Genomic DNA, 11,151 nt, shown 5'->3' on the forward strand with positions numbered 1-11,151 from the left:
TTAATTAGACAAGTTACAACTAATTCAAGGGAATGGTCTATTGTCCCTCTAAACCTAGGGTTTATGGGAGAAGCGTCTATCAAGTGCTAGGGTTTATACCAAGGCTATTGTGATAGTCGTTGGGGCTCTTTGGTTTGTTTTTTTACTTAGTTTTGTTTGTTTTTTATCCCTAGTTACTGTAAAAGGAAGCCAAGGATGAAATTCGTGAGAGATGGAAACAGTTTAATTTATTAAAGGAAGAAACACATCATATCAAGTTGGAAAACAAGGAAGATTCTGGGCAATTGAAGACAAGAAAGGGTTTTACTCTACTGGGATCAATATGGGATAGAAGAAAGGTGAATGGGGATGCGATGATTAAAACCCTTGGGACGTTATGGAAATTGAAGGGGAAATTAAGAGTTAAAGAAGTAAAAGAAAATAAAATGCTCTTTATTTTTGACGAGAAAGAGGATTACTAGTGGGTTAGAGAAGGGAAGCCGTGAAGTTTTGACAGGTGCCTATTGGTTCTTAAAGATTTCGACGAGGCATTTATGGAGCCAAAGGATTTGGTGTTAAGTAGGGAGGACTTTTGGGTGCATGTCATTGGATTACCTATGTGGCGTATGGCAAAGGTGACAGCCAAATTGATAGGTGATGCCATTGGAAGTTTTGTAATGGTTGATGGCGAAGAGGATGATCTCCTAGATTCTTTTATGTGCATTAAGGTTTCGATTAACTTAATGAAACCGATTCCTAGGGGAATAATGCTCTCACTTGAGGATGGTAAGGTCAAGTGGATTGGCTTCCTGTATGAAAGGCTACCAAGGTTTTGTTACAGATGTGGCTTGATAGGGCATATTGTGAATGCATGTGACAAAGAATTTTAGTTAGCTCAATTCACAGCCTATGAATCTGAATGAGGACATTCCACAGCTGAATTAAAATAAATGTTGTCAATTCTAATTGCAGCTTTCACGTCTCTATTTACATCAAGAAAATTTTTAAAAGTTAAAAGAAAGCTTCAGTTGATGTCAACACCCTTGTTTACATTTGATCTATTTCCCATTGCAGATTTTGATTAAAATTTTAAGATATATAAGTACAATAATTAAGATAGGCTGAGAGGAAGAACTCACGAGATGGGGACCATAACAAGCAAGAAAAGTGGTAGGAGAAATACAGGCATCACCCCAAATCTTTAATTATAAATGTCTTCATCAAATTGATAATGTAAGATCTCCTGTATTCTTACATCCTAACTTTTCCAAGAATTACATTTCGTGAATTTGGCTTTTGAGCGTTTACCTTTTAGAGCAATAGTATTATTTTTTCCCATCATTCATCGCTTAGATCTAATGTAATTGTAATCGAGAGCAGATGAAAGAATTCTTGCATATGACTAGTGCAGGGTTCCAACAAGAAGCAATACAGAGAGAACTTTTTCTGGTTTCTAATATTATATGTTGCAAGATCATTATGAGTTCGAAAAACCTTGTATAATCTAATAATTTATGAGAAAGGTTTATATTGTTTCTGGTTTCTATTCTCCACTTTGATTCACTCTACGCATAGAAGTAACTCATAAAACTTGTTAACGTATCCTAAATATTAGAAAACGTCATGTATGGTGCATCTTAGGATCTATATTTTTCATGGGGATCCTTCCATGCTTCTATGGACCAGTTCAAATCATTCACCAAGCACTATTTAGATGGCAGTTTCTTGACTTGATACCATGTAAGTACATAGTTTTGTCATGAAATTGATGTGTGTCATAAATTTCGTGCTTGTCAGTTAAAATTTCATTATGCAAGTATACGTATCAAATAGACAGTATATTAGCAAGCAGATATTGATCTAAAATTTTACTAAGTACTAAAATTAGAATAAATTAATCTTATCTAAACACTCAAAATTAATTGATTAACTATAACTAATTAACTAAAATTTAAACTAATAGGAAAAATCAAAATAATAATAACTTGAGTAAATTTCAAATCAAACAAGCCTAAGATTACACTATCTCTCACACTTCATCTAAATCTTACCTCTCTTCCTTAACTTATTTCAATGGTTTGAATTGTTAATCTAGAGTCCTAAAGTATTTATAATGGTATCCCGACTCATTTTATAAAAATATTTGTTTTAACCAAAACACTATATCCCTATGTGAATTAAAATTAAAATAAATTCATTAAGTTCAAGCTCTGATCTAGCTACATATGACTTATAGGTATATCCCTATTGCATACGCAAATCAAGTAATATGATCATATGTTATCTCAATTTTAGTCTACACTAAACTCTCTTTCCCAAGTTTGTTTAAATTCCTAAATCAATTTAACTGGTAGTCAAGCAATTAAAAGTATTAAAAACAAATTGGAATAAACAATTCAAATCTCATTGAAAATAAGCAAGAAAGAGATTAAAATTTTAGATTACATGTGAATTCAATTGTAATCCTAGAAAAATAAATTAGCTCATAAGATCTAATAAAGATAATATCTAAAGAAATTTAGCCATGAATCCAAGTTAAAGAAAACAACAAAAGCACAAAAGTAACAGAGAAAACTAATAGTTAGAGCTTTGTGATCTTGATTCTTCCCTGAATTCTCTTGTTTTCTTGCTTTGTTCTTGGCTTCAAATCTCCAGAATAGTTTCTTGCTACCTCCTCTTTAGAATCTCTGAAAAAGATCTTTTAAATGGGCTCTAAATAACCTAATTTTCAAAATCTCGTCAATTTTTTTTTTTGAAAAATCGCCCAACGTTACGGCACTACTTCTCCAGCACTGCAGCTCTAAGCTCTCTGGAAATTTGTATTGTGCTTCCTTTCATCAACGCTGCAACCTTATTCTTCCAGACTGTAGTAATCTATCAAATTCAAACTTGAGTTTAACCCTGATATGATTTGAACTAAGTAAAGTAGTAAACATAAAAGTTTTATCCCTGTCTCTTAACTTTCCAATGGATTAAGAAACACATCAATTGGACTTCTGGATTGAAAGATATACTCTAAATACCGCATTATATTTAGTCCATGCGTACTGCTGCAGTGCTGCCACTTTGACAAATATTTTGACCATGATACAATCAGAACTAGGCAAATTGGTAAACATAAACATTGTATCCCTTCTTCTTAGAATTCTAATGGTCTAAGAATCACCTCATTTGAAATTTTTTAGAGAAAGATATAATTAAAATACCGAAACATATACGAATGAAGTCATCATCATACTTACACTGATTTTCACCAAATGAGCTTTTTTCATCAATTTTCTACAAAAGTCATAAGAGAAATTAGCAATAACTACTTTAAAAGTAATTTAAAACAAAATAACATAAAATTTAACTAAAATAACTTAAATTAATTACTTAACAAGTAATCAAACTTAAACTAGAAAAACACCTAAAATAGTAAATTCGAAACCAAAATCTCAAATATTTAACTATTTAAGCTCTCAAAATGTATTAAAATAACTCTATATACTAGGGTTATCAGTGCTCCCCTTGACTTCCTGTTACAAAACTATTTTGATGGATGAACACTGTTTTTGGCTTTTATATAATAACCATCGTGAAACCATTTTTTGGAACTCAAATATTTTCTTTGCATTCAACCATGGTTGATTCACAAGACTACATCATTGTCTTACTTATCTAGCTAATAGCCATCATCTTTCTCTGAGCTATCCTGCAAAATATTAGGCAAAGCTCATCTTCCACCAAGCCCTCGTGCTTTACCAATTGTTGGACACATGCACGTCCTTGGCCCAATACCTCACCAAGCTCTCCAACCACTATGGACCTTTGATTTACTTCTACATTGGATCAAAACCTTGTGTGCTCGTTTCCTCTCAAGAACTGGCAAAAGAAGTATTTAGAAATCATGAAACTTCTTTCCTAAACCAGCCAAAAATGGCCAATCTTGATTACCTCACATACAATACTGCTAATATGGCGACGACACCATATGGGCCCCTTTGGAAGTTCATGAAGAAACTTTGCATTGTCTGAACTTCTGGGGACTAGAACGTTAGACCAGCTCTTTCCAGTCAAACATGAGGAGATAAAGCGATTTGTAAAAATAATACAAGAAAAAGCTGAGGCAGAGGAGGCAGTTGACATTGGAGTAGAACTGATAAGGCTGACAAATAACATAATATCAAGAATGTTGCTGAGCAAGAGGTGTTTAGATAAAGAAGACGAAGCCAATGAAGTGCAGACATTAGTGAAAGAGATGAATAATCTTGGCACAAAGTTTAATTTGTCAGATTTACTTTGGTTTTGTAAGAATTTAGACCTGCAGGGGTTCAGGAAAAGGCTTAAATATGTCTGGGATAGATATGACATTCTGATGGAGAAAATCATATTGGAGCACAAAGAGGCAAGAAAGAAGAATGGAGCTGGAGGTGACAGAATCAAAGATGTGCTTGATATTTTGATCAACATATCAGAAGATGAAAATGCTGAGATGAAATTGACCAGAGAAAACATAAAAGCCTTTGTTATGGTAATGAGTCTTTGATGCATATGTGCAAAAACTTTTACATGCGCATACTTATACTAAGACATAATATATATATATATATATAAACAAGAATTAACACATGCATAATGTAGTTTGATAATGAAATAGTTTCAATATTAACCAGAAGACAAGAAACAAACTAATTGAAATGCTTAAATTTTTACCTTTTCGGCTGGCAAATTTCTGAACCAACAAAAAATAGTTCAGAATTTTGTTAGTCAATAAAGGGTAGAGAATCAGAAAATAAGAGATAAGAAGAACAATCAACGCAGTCATATTTAGCAATATCTACTGTTAACAGTGGAGGATACAAGACTGACATGTAAGATATGAAATTTGCAAAACTTTTTTGGGGCTGGAACAGATACATCTGCCGTTACTATAGGGTGGGGATTAGCAGAGTTAATTAATCATCCAAGTGTGATGGAGAAAGCACATAAGGAGATTGACTCTGTGGTTGGAAGGAATAGAATACTGGAGGAATCTGACATAGAAAATCTCCCATATCTCCAAGCAATAGTAAAGGAAACTCTAAGGCTTTGCCCTGCGGGTCCTTTAGTTGTGCGAGATTCAACAAAAGATTGTATCATTGGCGGTTATGAGATTCCAGAAGGGACCAGGCTCTTTGTTAATTTGTGGGCTTGGAAAGGATCCAAAGCAATGGGAACGCCCCCTTGAGTTTGTACCAGAGCGATTTCTTTGTGAACCATGGAGGCAAGGAAAGAACCAGTTCTTGGATGTGAGGGGACAACACTTCAGCATGTTGCCATTTGGGAGTGGAAGAAGAAGCTGCCCTGGAGCTTCAATGGCACTACAAGTTGTCCCAACAGTCCTTGGGATAATAATACAATACTTTGATTGGAAGGTTGATGGAGAAAATGATACCGTTAATATGGAAGAAAAAGTTGGATGGACTATTGTTAGAGCTTATCCCTTGGTTTGTCACCCTGTGGCTAGGCCCTTTCCATTTCCATCAATTTGAGGGTTCTGATGTCTGATGCTGTTCGTTGTCTTATTGCTGAAACGCTAGGTATTTTCCAGCACTAAGGATGAAGCACTCAGTACCTTGTGGCCTTGAAACCATTGGTGACTGAGCCTCAGTCATGCTTGTTTCATCTAAGTCTGTTGAATAAATTGCAATATTAGTAGAATTATGGATGTAAGGCGCTGATTCTCAGTAGTTATAGCTTCTATCCATATTTTTTGTTCTCATAAATTGTATAATCTCTGATCACTAGGCAAATTGGCAGGGCCTGTGCCTTTGTTGTTGCTTTCTCCGGTGTTTGCTATTCTGGTAGGCTTGTTTCTGTTTCTTCTCGGAAGTTTGGGTTTCCTAAATCACCCATTATCAATAAACTTGTGTACCGTATCAGTTTCGTGTGTGTGTTTCTTCACGATTTTTGGAGACCTTTTGGTTAATAAAGAAAGAAAAAAAAATACAATGAGAAAAACTTTTCTCAAACATTGAAAATTCATGCTCTGTCCCATTGAGATTTATGCCTTTTCACTTGTTGCTTTAAGATGCTAAATCAAGTTTCCTTGAAATAGAAAGACAGTTATAGGAGAAGTTAATTCCAGAAGGAATTACAAACTTCATCAGACCTAGGAATTTACAGAGAAAAAAGGAAGAGGAAACAGGACACTTTTTAATCTATATCTCTAATATATATAAAAGTATAAGCATATGCAAACAAATTTTGTTTGACGAAAATAATTATATTTACTCATTATATTTTTATTTTTAAATTAACATTTTAAATATTTTAATATTAATAAGATTTGTTTAATTTATAAATATATAAGAATGTTAATTTTATGAAATTATTTTATTGTAAATTTTAATAAAAAAATTTAATTTATAATTAAGAATTTTAATTGTAGTGTAAGACTTTCGGTAAAAGTATTAAATAATTTATAAATTAATATATTAACATTTCAATTATTTATAAATTAAAATATTAAAAATAGTGGCATTGATGCATGACTAGTTTAATTGTTTTCTTATTTCGCAATCTCTCTTGGAAGAAGAACAAAAATAAACAATGACACATTATTATAAGAAAGAGTTTAGAGAAACTGAAGTGAATTATCTTTGGCAGGAAAAGATACCTTACTTAAAAGAATTCAGAATCAGTCACGCAAAAGCAATTGAAGAATTGTTTATTACCAATTGTGTCGATTCCTGTTTAGCTGTTCATGACTGTCCTGTTTAGACATTTGTATCAAAAGGCAGGAACCAGCAGTAGAGAGGCTGCTCAGCTGTCTCATCTCTGGTTGGCCCCAGCCGGCTTCTTGCAGAAACAACCAAATGAAGTTTAAAATAATTGAAACATGATGTAAGAATGGAATCTAATATCACTATTTAACAATGAAGACTGAATGGTAGCTTACGAACGCGTTAAGAGAAACCAAGAAAAAAGTTACTTATAATAATGTGGAAAACCTGTCACTAGGAAACAGGCTGATCCTCAACTTTTGACCTTGCCATTGACGGTGGACGGCCTCTGACCCAGTCATGGCTATCCTAAGCATCATACTGGAAGGAAGCAGGCAAAGTGATCCCCAGAAAAATTCAAATACAAGACGGATAAAAGCTTTCAGCAATTAGTGGAAGTCTTTAACATCCCAAGTGCTTATATAGACACCTCTCTTAAAAAACTGAAGTCTTACTGTTAACTGATTTAGCAAGAGGTTCAAAGATGGCTGATTTCCAAGCCTATATCATATTTTTCCTCATTTGGCTACTGTCACTTGTTTTGGTCAGAAGAATCTTCACCAAGAGCCGGACCACATCACGTCTCCCACCAAGCCCAATGGCCCTACCTATCATTGGGCACCTCCACCTCCTTGCACCAATACCTCACCAGGCTCTTCACAAACTTTCAACCAAATATGGACCCTTAATGCATATCCTGCTTGGCTCTGTCCCTTGTGTTGTGGCTTCCACCCCAGAAATGGCAAAAGAGTTCCTTAAAACTCACGAGTCGTCTTTCTCCAACCGTCCAAAAACAGCTGCTGTTGACTACCTTACATATGGCTCAGCAGATTTCTCCTTTGCTCCCTACGGACCGTACTGGAAGTTCATGAAGAAAATTTGCATGTCTGAACTTCTTAGCGGCCGAATGGTAGAGCAGTTTCTTCCAGTTAGACGCGAAGAGCTAAGGCGCTTTTTGCAGTTCCTGATGAAAAAAGTAAATGCAAGTGAAAAGGTGGATGTTGGAGGAGAGCTTGTAAGGCTAACAAATAATATTGTATCAAGAATGACAATGAATCAAACATGTTCCAATGATGAAGATGAAGCTGAAGAGGTGAGGAAGTTGGTTCAAGCAATAGCTGAGCTCTCAGGGCAGTTTAATTTGTCAGATTTTATCTGGTTCTGTAAGAATTTGGATTTGCAAGGGATGAATAAAAAGCTCAAGGAGGTTCGTGATAAGTTTGATGCAATGATGGATAAAATAATAAGGGAGCATGAAGAAGCGAGGAAGAGAAAGGAGGATGGAGGTGATGCGGTGAAAGATTTACTTGATATTTTAATTGATATATCAGAAGATGAAAGCTCAGAGATGAGATTGACTAGAGAAAACATAAAGGCATTCATCCTGGTAAAGTGTTCTAACATTCTCCTTTCTGTTTCTTACTCATAAAGCTACTTTCTAGTATTGAAAAACCCTGTTTTAGTAGTCTAGTTTTCTTCACTTCTTCCCTGAAAGATAAATCTGTTTCAAACTTGAAGCCTGAAAGTCTTTAGAAAGAATATAATAATCATTTGAGCAAAATTAATGGGCTAAATCTACACAAAGAACTTAGAAATTAGTCCTGGGATTCAATTATGAAAGATAACCATTCAAAATGCCGATGTTTTCACATTGACATCAAGGTTAGTTACGCCGGCAGCCAAACTGACAGTTAGGTAGATGTCATTTGAGCTCTTTATAGACTGTTCATTGCTCAATTTGTCAAATGTACGTCTGCAGAGCATTTAATATGTAAATTAACAGAAATGCCTAGCTAAGGTGTTTCCTTGAACCAGATTGACTTTTTTCAGGCTTGAATACCCGGGAAAACGTAAATCGGATGTGACTCAGAAATTAGACTAGGATTTACACGCTGCACACCAAATGCTTAAGTTTTTACTTGGTTTATGGTTGGGTAAAAGTAGTTTATTCTGAATCAGTATGAATAAATGAAAATAATTTCAAAGTAAAGTTCCACAAGCATTACTGATGCATGCTTTCCGAATTCCATAGGACATATTTGCAGCTGGAACCGACACATCTGCTGTTACCACAGAATGGGCGCTTGCTGAGCTTATCAATCATCCTAATATAATGGAGAAAGCAAGAGCAGAGATTGATATTGTTGTAGGAAGGAACAGAATAGTAGAAGAATCAGATATCACCTATCTCCCCTACCTTCGAGCTATAGTCAAGGAAACACTAAGGCTTCACCCCACTGGCCCCATGATTGTGAGGGAGTCAAGTGAACACTGTACTGTTGGAGATTATGACATTCCGGCAAAGACCAGACTCTTCGTTAATGTGTGGGCTATCGGTAGGGACCCTAATCACTGGGAGAATCCACTTGAATTTCGCCCAGAGAGGTTTGTCAGCATAGAGGAAACTGGAAAAAGTCAACTGGATGTAAGGGGACAGCATTTTCATCTTTTGCCATTTGGGAGTGGAAGAAGATCATGCCCTGGAACATCACTAGCATTGCAAGTTGTTCAGACAAGCCTTGCTGCTATGATTCAATGCTTTGATTGGAAGGTTAATGGAGCAGATGGTACTGTTGACATGAAAGAGGGACCTGGACTGACCCTTCCACGGGCTCATCCCTTAATCTGTATGCCTGTACCAAGGCTAAATCCATTTCCCTCGTTCTGATCTATCAAATGGAAATCGAAACAAATCCAAACTGTAGCGTGCTTCATTAGCACAGACGGGGAGAGATCGTACTAGAAAATGACAATACAAGTTGTTCTTCTGACAATGGTGATTTAGTATTCTATTTCTTAGTGAAAATAGTTTAAACTAGACAAGAGAGGATCATCTGATTAAAATCATTCTAGACTCAGCTCCTGCCATGCTTAACTTGGTATGCAATTGTATTGCACAATTGCAATGCCAGTATAACTAACCTGCCAGCACTAACTAGTCTGTAGTTTGTTCTTAAATACCACCGTATTGTCTGATCAAAATTAAAGAATTAAGCAACCCTTTTGTTAGACATGAGCAATTGAACGGTTCGATCTGTTCGGTTAATTCAGTTTATTATATCTAAAGATCAAATGTATCAAATATTTTTAAAAATCAATCAAATGTAGATGAGGATTGAATCAACAAAATATCAAATTGGTTCAATTTTGAATTCAAAGGATCAAAATTTTATCATTTTTTTTCAAACTACAATATTAAAATTTATAAACTTAATTCATAATTATAAAATATACAACATAATATTTATTTTTTCACTCACATAATTATATCTTTTTACATTAATCATCAAATTAACATTTAAAATTCAATATAATAAATATAATAAAATTAACATCCACAAAATAAAACCATGTAACACAAAACAATTAAGCATTGCATATCATCAACTTGAAACTCCTTCATGACTTGGCTCTTTATATTCACTTACATAGGCTACATAGCAATTGAAAGAATATACAAAATATAATTAGTATGAATTTTTTTAATAACAAAATAAAAAAAGATTAAAAATGAAAAATTATGTAAAAAGTTATAACATTTAATATTTATCTCAATTGCAATGTGAAGAATGCATTTCTAATCTTTCACTAATCAATTATCAAGTATAGAAATGAAATCCATCATCTCAATTTTTGACATCTCTAAAATACATAAACAAAATAAAAAATGTGTTAAGGTGGGGCTTGCTTAGAGAGTTTAGGTTTAAGTTTAGAAGAAAAAAAGAGTAAAGGATAGTGGGGCGCGTGGTTAAAAATGAAGAAGTGAAGGAAAGAATAGGATGGGGTACTAGCTAGTTGATAGTAATTTAGTAATGAAAATATATATTTTATATAAATATAAAAATAATATATATCATAAGATTTAAATTTGATGGACGCCTATAGTTTTTATACATTGTCAAGCCATCACAATGTGACATTTCATTAATAAAATAAAATTAAATTCAATAAGAACTTAAAACTAAATATTATTAATTTTTTTAAGAATATTTTTTTCTCTCCACCTTCCTCGCAATTGTTCTTTTCTTGTTCTTTTTCTTTTTCTTCCAACTCCATCATCTTCTCCTTCTTCTCTTATTCTTCTATTAAGATTAGATTTGATAAAATTATACAATTTCAAGAGCAAAAATAATTAAAAGTTTTTACTTTTTCTCTAAACTCTCTTTCATGAGTCCTTTCCTTCTGCACTATTATCATCTCTACTTGTTCCTAGATTTTGGTCTAAGGTGAGTATAGATATAGTATAACATACATAACTTATGTCCAATACTCAACTAAGCATATCAAATTTCAAATGGCCATAAGAACTAATCAAAATGAAATATGAAATTTCAAATGGCTATAGGAATTAATCAAAATGAAAATCTTACATGTCTCTTGTTTTAAGGAATCAAAATTGTTAAATCAATTCATGAGTTCTTCCGTT

General features: G+C 33.9%; 1 protein-coding gene and 1 pseudogene across 1 annotated transcript; both read left to right on the forward strand.

Annotated features, from left to right (window-relative positions):
• Positions 1-3,601: 3,601 nt before the first annotated feature.
• On the forward strand, positions 3,602-5,872 carry LOC110415764 (3,9-dihydroxypterocarpan 6A-monooxygenase-like; annotated as a pseudogene).
• A 1,302-nt stretch (positions 5,873-7,174) lies between these two features.
• Positions 7,175-9,550, forward strand: LOC110415447 (cytochrome P450 93A3-like). The gene is made up of 2 exons (XM_021427111.1): positions 7,175-8,112; positions 8,758-9,550. The coding sequence occupies exons 1-2, from the start codon at positions 7,210-7,212 to the stop codon at positions 9,391-9,393; spliced, it is 1,539 nt and encodes a 512-aa protein (XP_021282786.1). The 5' UTR covers positions 7,175-7,209; the 3' UTR covers positions 9,394-9,550.
• The last annotated feature ends 1,601 nt before the right edge of the window (positions 9,551-11,151 follow it).

The sequence above is a fragment of the Theobroma umbraticum genome, unplaced genomic scaffold, assembly GCF_002168275.2.
Source record: "Theobroma umbraticum cultivar Fairchild unplaced genomic scaffold, ASM216827v3 scaffold_147.0, whole genome shotgun sequence".
In the NCBI taxonomy this organism is placed as follows: Eukaryota; Viridiplantae; Streptophyta; class Magnoliopsida; order Malvales; family Malvaceae; genus Theobroma; species Theobroma umbraticum.